The sequence below is a fragment of the Tarenaya hassleriana genome, unplaced genomic scaffold, assembly GCF_000463585.1.
Source record: "Tarenaya hassleriana unplaced genomic scaffold, ASM46358v1 Cleome32, whole genome shotgun sequence".
Classification (NCBI taxonomy): Eukaryota; Viridiplantae; Streptophyta; class Magnoliopsida; order Brassicales; family Cleomaceae; genus Tarenaya; species Tarenaya hassleriana.
In genome coordinates this window covers 1,105,128-1,113,669 of record NW_010966372.1, presented here as the reverse complement: position 1 = coordinate 1,113,669, position 8,542 = coordinate 1,105,128, and the positions used below count along the sequence as shown (strand labels likewise).

Genomic DNA, 8,542 nt, shown 5'->3' with positions numbered 1-8,542 from the left:
TCTTCCGATTCGTGGTTCGTTTCCTTGTTTTCCACCGAAGATGGAATCGTCCATTTTGAAGAATACGAAGCCGCGGACTCCGTCCAAGGACTCGACCAAGTTCCAGTCGAAGCTCCATGACATTTCTTCTAGATCTTTGGAGAATTCAAACCCTAACTTTCCACATGCGAGTCCGTCGAGATCCTTTGGATCTCCGATCACGAAATCTGCCAGATCTCCGCTCATAAAGTCAGCCAAGTCGCAGAGGAATCCGAACCCTAACCCCAACCCTATTGCGTCGGTTTTCTCGTCTCGGAATCGGATCACTGAGAGGAGGTTTGTGGTGGCGAAGAAGAATTCGAGGAAGGAGAAGAAAGATGCAGTGGCTGCGGAGGTTGACTGCAAGTGTGGAGTGAGGTCCAAAGGCAACATGAAGAAGTGTTTGTGCGTCGCGTATGAAACTCTTCGGGCTTCGCAAGAAGAGTTTTACCAAAAACGAAGCGAAACAGAGGAAGAACAAGGAGATTTGGATTCCGCCGCTGCACAAGAATGCGATCATTCGGATCGAAATATTGAGGTTGGAGAGGATGTCTATGGATTCCATGTCGGGAACCCAAAAGGAGAAGAAAAAATATCCGGTGAGTCGGGCAAAATCGGGATGTCTATTATGAAGAGGAGAAGAGAAAAGCTTATGGACTTAGCCCAACAAAGTGTGCCTGAATCAGGGAACGTGATGCAGCTCGTCGAAGCATTCGAGAAACTTTCCTGCTTACAGCTTCCGAAGGCAGGCAACAACAGCGAACACCAAACAGAAGACAATGTGAAGAAACCAATGAAATGGGAATTGCCTGGAATGACACAGCAGCCTAATGTGCTAGAGGCGGAGGCGGAGACAGAGCAAGTCTCATGGAGTTCTTCATTTTGTCCGTCTGATTTGGTTTTAACAGCAGAGAATCTCGGGTTAGACCGGAGTGCCTCGGTTTCTTCATCATGGGATAGCAGCCGCAGCAGGTTAGTTCTTTTGTACTTCAACTGATTACTTTTGACTTCCTAACTCTTATTATGATGATTGTGCGCGTACTTGTTCTGAATTGTTTCACTCAATGGCGCAACAGTTTTTCAAGTAGAGGCTCCAACGGCGGCAGGAGTAGCAGAAGAAACGTATGTTCATCTCTTTCTTCTTGTGTTGTTATGACTTGTGAGTTCATTTGATGCATAATGTTTTGTTCCATTCCATAGTATCTTCTAGATTGCGATAAAGGTATTTCAGCTCATGAATCTATTTGTTGATGGATTGATGTTTGTTAATACGTTCCTGCAAAATCATGCTGCAAGGCTCACAAGGTTGGAACAATTTAGATAGAGTCAGCTGACGTTACATTTCCATCACAGAGCCTGGACTCTTCTGGAAAAATGGGAAGAAGAGGATTGAAGAAAAAACCGGCTAAAGTCACTTTGCTGAAACCATTCAACCTCAGAACTGAGGTAGGTCCTTCTTAGCACAAGATAAAAGCATTTTGTCATTGGGGGGAAAAAAACCTTAGGTCTGACTTGCTGATTCATCTTCTATTTCTCTCCAGCAACGGGGAAGAACAAAGGAAGAAGAGTTTGTGAAGAAGCTCCAGGAGATGGTGGTAGAGGAAGAAAAGATGAGAATCCCCATTGCTCAAGGTGTTCCATTGACAACTGATGAGCCTGAGGTGAGCAGCCTTTGCTTTTCCTCAATATCATTAAGTTCGATCAAACAAGTTCAGAAAGGAAGTTACATGATAAGCGTCAAGGGATTGTTTGAAATTCTCTCTTCTGCCATTGTAGCTAAAATTGGCTGATCCTTCAAACAATGGTTGGTTGGGGAGGATCTTGTTAATGTTTGGTGTATATATCGACATTGTAGTGAGCTAACTTTAGGATTCCAATGCGGTTCCTTATCCCAGTGTTTGGTTAAGCCTCCGGTGAAAGAGATCACAAAACCAGTGGACTTGAAGCTCCACAGTGACATGAGGGCAGTAGAACGGGCAGAATTTGATCACCAGGTAAAATCTTGTTATCAAAATATCTTTACAACTTTGTTAGGATTTCTTATGATAATCACAATGATGGAGAGATAAGACCATTCCAGCTGAAGCTTATACTTAGTTGGGCCTTGGCTATCATCTCATTATCTAAAGCTGATACTGTTAGATGACTCATGGCATAGATATCATATAAGGAGGTTTATCTACTATTCATCATAAGGTTGCAATAAAATTGTCCCATGACATTCCTAAATTCTTGATGCTGTTATGGCGAATTTGCGCAACTAGATTGCCGAGAAGATGAGTCTAGTAGGGCAATACAAAATGGAAAGAGAACGACAGCAGAAGGCAAGTTATCTGCTGGTTATTGCTCTGCTTGTTTAGTTGCAGATTTTGCTGATACGATCATATCTGCTGCTGTGTTCTTGTAGTTGGAAGAAGAAGAAGAGATACGAAGGCTGAGAAAAGAGTTGATCCCAAAGGCTCAGCCAATGCCATACTTCGATCGACCATTCATTCCTCGAAGGTACAAGACTGGTAAAAATACATAAATGCCCTTTGCCCCTATTTGTCTCGAAGGATTACACAAAGTGTGTATTAGAGAGAATTGAAGTGAAAGCCATATGCTCTGTTGGTGTAAGGTCAATGAAACATCCGACCATAGCCCGAGAGCCAAGGTTTCACATACCCCAACACAAGAAGATCAGGTGTTGCAGCATTTCATCGGCTTGGACCGAAACTGGATCTTCCTACACCTGTGACTACTAAAACTCTCTACGGTTTGCCTTAAATTTTGTCATTCATTAAATAATCTTTTCTGTCCCCTTTTCAAACTTTCTTCTTCTTGTATCATAGATTTGTCAAAGCAACCGACAGTTGCAAGTTTTGGACAATCAAGTAGAGAATCCAGGTTTCTTCCAGTTAAGTCCGGTACAGTTTGGTAAACTATCTTTGCATCCAACATACACCATGTGCATGTTATGTTCTTTCTTATATGCATAGAAACAGAAATAAGAATAGGCAAATTGGGAAAACTTGGCAAATTTCCCTTCGGCCATAGCCACTACAACTAAGATTATCTCATAGTTCCTACAGCCAGATCTCTGTTGATGCCAAAACTTCGATCATCTTAAATGCCAAAAGGGTTCGTGAAGAACAACAACATAAGACAGTGAAACTCTTAAAAACACCCCCCCAAAACCCAAAAAATCCTGAACTTTCTTTCTGAGTGCATATGTGATGATAGTCCTACAGTCGTTCAGACCATATCAAGGTGCAACGGCAATGCGACCAGCAACCTGGTCCAAATCCCGTTGACCGCTTGAAGTGATTCTCCTTCCACTGTGAAAAATACGGTGAAACAAAAGGGTTAGGATCTTCGGGTTCAATTAAGTCCTCGGAGTTCAAGATGGCTTGAGTTGAGGTGTTTTACCCTTTGGTGTCAAGCTCAACAATGTTCATGTTCTGCAACTGCTGAAGAATGTGTCGGGCTATGGCACCGCTGCTCTTGCCAAAGTGCGGTGGACGGCTTCCGTTCCTCTTGCTCCCTCCGTAAATTCTTTGGAAAGCACCCACACCAAGACCTCCCCTAAGGTAGATCTTCCTTGCCATTGATGCTGCAGCGAAGAATCCATCATTCACGCACCGAATCATCTACAGGCATTAACTGTGAGAGAGAGAGAGAGTTACCGGCTCGGATGTAGTACCAATCAGGGTCATAAGGGGCAAGCTCCTTTAAAGTGCCGGTCTTCACAATATCTGTCCATGGAGGGAGCTCAATCTGAAGCAAAAACAGCAACAAAAAAAAAACTATGATTCAAGAAACAAATTTCAAGCATTTGGCCTATGAACAAATTTACAAACCAGGAACCTAAACTTGGATAATCATGCAACCAAAATCCCCTAATAGATAATCATGGCTTCACCAATTCACAAGATACCAACTCAAATAAAGTTCATGCAAGAAGCTCGAACGAAGAATAAACTCTTCCATGGCACAAAGTTACGAAATTCGAATTTTCCACTATCAGTGACAAATTCCACCGGAAAGTAAAAAAAAAAAAAACCCCAGACTTTATCTAGACATGTTCCTGGAAATTGCTCATAATAGGAAAAGGAAACTAAATAGAGAAATAGAGAAATTTCAACACAATAGAGGTACTAACTTTGCCAGATCGCTTGAGGTGAGAAGCATAGGCCTTCACGAAATCGTGAGGTGAGACGTCTTTCACAGTTTTACCAGTCGCCATTGTCAAAGAACAGAAGCTCGAGGACGAGAAACAGAAAAGGCCCTGATCTTCGTCTGGAGTTCAACAACTGAATCCCTCGCCCTCTCTCTGCTAAGCTAGGGTTTTATTCTTCATTCTGATTGTATATATATGGTCAGGGCTTTTTCCAATTAGGGTTTTCTCCCGAGCGGTTTCAGATCTGGCTCCACATCTGACCCGATTGACCCGGCCCGTATAAGGTATCAGTTAGGCCCACTATCAGCCCATATAGGGCTGACTCTAAAAACGGTGTCGTTCGATGGTGATCGAGAAACGTCATCGTTTGGCGCTGCAAACCACTGGCTAATACTATTAGTCCGCATCTTGAGTTCTCTCTCTCCGATTGTCTTCCTCCATTTTGGTACTGATCAAACCCTAGAGAGCGAGAGAAGCCATCAACCATGGCGATGAAACATCTCCTAACCCTAGCTCATCGGTCGCAGAGACGTCTGTCTCTCAATCAGGCCGTGAGATCGGCCTCATCGGCCTCAGCCGTCGCCTCCGCGTCGCCGTCGACATCCCCGGCGACCCAGACGCCTCCTCCGCCGCATGTTATGCCATATGACCGCGCGGCGGAGATCGTGAAATCGAAGCTCAAGAAGCTAGAGAATCCGGATCCGAGGTTCCTCAAATACGCATCTCCTCACCCGACTCTGACCACGCACAACCACATACTTTCGGCGCCGGAGACTCGTGTTACGACCTTGCCCAATGGTCTCCGGGTCGCAACCGAGTCCAATCTCGCTGCGAAGACCGCCACTGTCGGGGTCTGGATCGATGCTGGATCGCGGTTCGAGTCGGATGAGACGAACGGTACAGCTCATTTCCTGGAGCATATGATATTCAAGGGCACGGAGAGGCGCACAGTGAAAGCATTGGAAGAAGAGATCGAGGATATAGGCGGCCACCTGAACGCCTATACATCGAGGGAGCAAACCACTTACTATGCTAAGGTGTTAGATAAGGATGTGAACCAGGCGCTAGATGTGTTGGCAGATATATTGCAGAACTCGAAGTTCGACGAACAGAGGATTAACCGGGAGCGGGACGTGATCCTGAGGGAAATGCAGGAGGTATACTATTTATTGTTTTTTTGTTTAAAAATTGTAACTTTCTCATGTTCTTGATTTATGGTTGCTAAATGGTGATGATGCTATTTTTTATGTATTAATTCTCTTGCATTACCACCACTGTGGGCTTGCTTGGTGATGACTTATTTGCTGTCATGAACGAGATTTCAAGTGTTTAGTGGATAGGGGCCTTGTTCGCATTGATGGATCTTGTTTCTTCTTAACGTTTCTATCTCGATGGTGACAGGCATGTGATTAGTTTGTTACTCTTGAGTTTTATCACTGGCTGGCTGCGTTATGGCTTCGAATTATGTCCCTTTTTTGGGAATGTGCTTTGGTCACAGTTAAGTGAGTTGATTCTTTGAGATGTTTAGTCTAAGATGCTGGATTTCTCAGTATTAAAGTCCTTTTTCGTCTCTGGACGGCGATTGTTAAAGCTGCGTGCTTGATAAATTTCTTCATAGATGAATATTTTTGGGCTCCTCGGTTTAGTTGTATCAACCAGCAATTTACAACACACATGGACAGATACATGTAAACCGTCAACTACTTATCTGTGTTGGGTTTTTTGAATAGTTCATTGTAATTGGTCATGTTGTAGGTTGAGGGTCAAATGGATGAAGTTGTTCTTGACCATTTGCATGCAACTGCCTTCCAATATACGCCGCTTGGAAGAACTATTTTGGGACCTGCTCAGAATGTCAAGTCAATCACCCGAGAGGATCTTCAGAACTACATAAAGACACACTACACAGCTCCGAGGATGGTAATCCTGTTAGCCATGAACATTCTTTTTTGTTGTTTTCCATATCACCTTCTCCTGTTAATTCTGGACTATGTTACAAGTTTTTCATATCATTTCTCAAAAAACTTGGCTCAGGTGATTGCTGCTGCAGGAGCTGTCAAACATGAGGAAGTTGTTGAGCAAGTGAAGAAATTGTTTACAAAGTTGTCGGCTGATCCAACGACTACTACTCAGTTGGTTTCAAAGGAACCTGCAAACTTTACAGGTTCTGAGGTATGGATATGATATAGATCCCTGGTTTCTCTTTTGATTCTGTGACGTTGCGCCTTCTAAATTTTCTGGGCCTTCGAATTATTATATAGGTCCGAATGATTGATGATGACCTGCCCCTGGCGCAATTCGTTGTTGCATTTGAAGGTGCATCTTGGACAGATCCGGACTCTGTCGCTCTTATGGTTATGCAAACCATGTTAGGTTCTTGGAACAAAAACGTTGGTGGGGGGAAACACATGGGGTATGACTTTTATCCATGCTGATATGGTTTGCCTCTGGGTGAGGTGAAAGTTTTCTCACAATCTGTATTGATAGTTTTTTTATCTCTATTTGAAGTTCTGAGCTGGCCCAAAGGGTTGCCATCAATGAAATAGCGGAAAGCATAATGGCATTCAACACCAACTACAAGGATACTGGACTCTTTGGTGTTTATGCCGTTGCTAAGGTGAGACTGGGATGAGCTGCCTTCTCGTGACATCTCTAGGAATATCCAAATACTAATTTTGTCACTTTATATATATCTTTTTAATTGTTGTGATTTGTTTCCTAGCCTGACTGCTTGGATGATTTAGCGTATGCCATTATGTATGAGGTGACCAAGTTAGCGTACCGTGTTTCTGAAGCTGATGTGACTCGTGCACGTAATCAGGTAAAGACCAATATTCTTTTGCCTGATGTGCAGTGATTGTGCTGATTGTTCTTGAGCTAATGTTCAAATTTAGCTCTTTCTCGCATCCTTAATCTGTGAGTGTATATGGGAGTTCAACATTGGCTGATTATTAAGTTTATCGATCCTTTTGTAGCTGAAATCATCCTTGTTGCTTCACATGGATGGAACTAGCCCTATTGCTGAAGATATTGGACGTCAGGTATGACTTCTCTTGTCTTGGCCATTAGTCAAGCAAAGCTATAGGCTTGGCCCTCTAATTATATTTGTAAAAAATTTTGAAACAAGAAGCTATCGGTCATTCTCTCGGGCTTAATAATGGCCATGTAGCACATAAGGCTCTCTAAGCTCAAAACATGGGCTATAACTTATAAAGATTCCTTACTTACCAGCAGACTTGTTAGCTTAACAGCTGTTTTCTTGAATGGTCTCAGCCTGACACTCTCAATTCGAAACGGATCCAGTTTTTGTCTCACTGAGGGTCCTATTTGTTATTGGCAGCTGCTAACTTATGGCCGTAGGATCCCGAGTCCTGAGCTTTTTGCTAGGATCGATGCAGTTGATGCCAGCACTGTCAAACGTGTTGCCAACAGATATATTTATGACAGGGTCAGTTATTCCTGAACTTTCTCTCACCCTCCCATCCCAGCATTTTTAGGTAGAGCCGTGAAATTTGATGAGTGTCATAATGGGTGGGGATTTTGCAGGACATAGCGATCTCAGCGATCGGCCCAATCCAGGGATTGCCAGACTACAACTGGTTCAGACGCAGAACCTACTGGAACCGCTACTAAGTCACCCAATTTTATCATTGCCCTCTTCTCACTGTTTTATCTCTCAAAAGTTTCGGTTGTCTGAAACAGAACGCTTCCTTCCCTTCCTGTCTATCATCGAATCCCACTCGGGATCCAGCCCTCCAGTGTCCCTCGGAGGGCATAAGAGCAGGTGATGATGATGTATGATTCATAATTTTTGGCTTCTTTGTCTCTTTGGTTTTTTTGTTTACAATGACACTATAATTTTCAAAGATCCCAATGTGGCGGGGCCAGTGAAATAAGTGTCAAGTACTCTTTGTTACTCTCTTCAGTGGTTTCAACTGCCACTAGAACAAGCCAGAGATCTTTTTTTTTTTATCTAATTTGTTTCGACCATTGGAGCTGAGAGAGATCTCGGGACTATGTGTATGTAAAGCATAAGCCGCGCTCACTAATTGGGGCTTAATGGCGTTCTCAAGGCTTTTGACATTAGAACCCATCTCATTTCTGCATATTTAATCCCTAGTTTGTGGGGCATGTGACGGACCAAGAATTTTATCAGTCTTTTTGCCACTTGTTTAAACTTTTAGCAACGTCAGATTGGGTCGGGTCAGAGGAAATATGTGATGGGCTAAGCCCAAAGTAAGAGATCCAGTATTTGAAATCAGACCCAATGTGAAATGCTCTTCGAATTGATTACCCTGTTAATTGTTGGATAATCAGAAGAGGAGACGAGACGTACGCTACAAAACCACCGAAGCTTCTTGTTTT

The 8,542-nt window shown here is 43.2% G+C and overlaps 3 protein-coding genes across 6 annotated transcripts in view; 2 read left to right on the top strand and 1 right to left on the bottom strand.

Annotated features, from left to right (window-relative positions):
- Positions 1-2,919, top strand: part of LOC104821005 (protein WVD2-like 4) — a 3,347-nt gene extending 428 nt beyond the window's left edge. Inside the window, exons 2-9 of one of the 3 annotated variants that reach the window (XM_010551715.2) lie at positions 1-990; positions 1,095-1,140; positions 1,372-1,464; positions 1,560-1,679; positions 1,914-2,012; positions 2,283-2,342; positions 2,426-2,520; positions 2,636-2,919. In XM_010551715.2, the coding sequence (XP_010550017.1) occupies positions 41-990; positions 1,095-1,140; positions 1,372-1,464; positions 1,560-1,679; positions 1,914-2,012; positions 2,283-2,342; positions 2,426-2,520; positions 2,636-2,762 (1,590 nt within the window). In that variant the 5' untranslated portion in view covers positions 1-40 and the 3' untranslated portion in view covers positions 2,763-2,919. Of the gene's footprint in view, positions 991-1,094; positions 1,141-1,371; positions 1,465-1,559; positions 1,680-1,913; positions 2,013-2,282; positions 2,343-2,425; positions 2,532-2,635 lie in introns of all 3 variants that reach the window. The other 2 variants (XM_019203401.1, XM_019203400.1) reach the window with 2 other exon arrangements.
- Positions 2,920-3,019: 100 nt separating this feature from the next.
- Positions 3,020-4,342, bottom strand: LOC104821006 (40S ribosomal protein S19-1). The gene is made up of 4 exons (XM_010551716.2): positions 4,160-4,342; positions 3,684-3,774; positions 3,427-3,610; positions 3,020-3,335 (listed from the first exon to the last, which is right to left on the bottom strand). The coding sequence occupies exons 1-4, from the start codon at positions 4,241-4,243 to the stop codon at positions 3,263-3,265; spliced, it is 432 nt and encodes a 143-aa protein (XP_010550018.1). The 5' UTR covers positions 4,244-4,342; the 3' UTR covers positions 3,020-3,262.
- A 242-nt stretch (positions 4,343-4,584) lies between these two features.
- LOC104821004 (probable mitochondrial-processing peptidase subunit beta, mitochondrial) lies at positions 4,585-8,249 on the top strand. Of its 2 annotated transcripts, none has more exons than XM_010551712.2 (9): positions 4,585-5,334; positions 5,933-6,097; positions 6,212-6,349; positions 6,439-6,590; positions 6,686-6,794; positions 6,900-6,998; positions 7,153-7,218; positions 7,518-7,629; positions 7,724-8,249. In XM_010551712.2, the coding sequence occupies exons 1-9, from the start codon at positions 4,663-4,665 to the stop codon at positions 7,963-7,965; spliced, it is 1,755 nt and encodes a 584-aa protein (XP_010550014.1). In that variant the 5' UTR covers positions 4,585-4,662; the 3' UTR covers positions 7,966-8,249. The 2 variants fall into 2 exon arrangements, with proteins under 2 accessions (XP_010550014.1, XP_010550013.1); XM_010551711.2 differs by having other exon boundaries at positions 4,586-5,334; positions 7,518-7,625; positions 7,724-7,891.
- Positions 8,250-8,542: the final 293 nt, after the last annotated feature.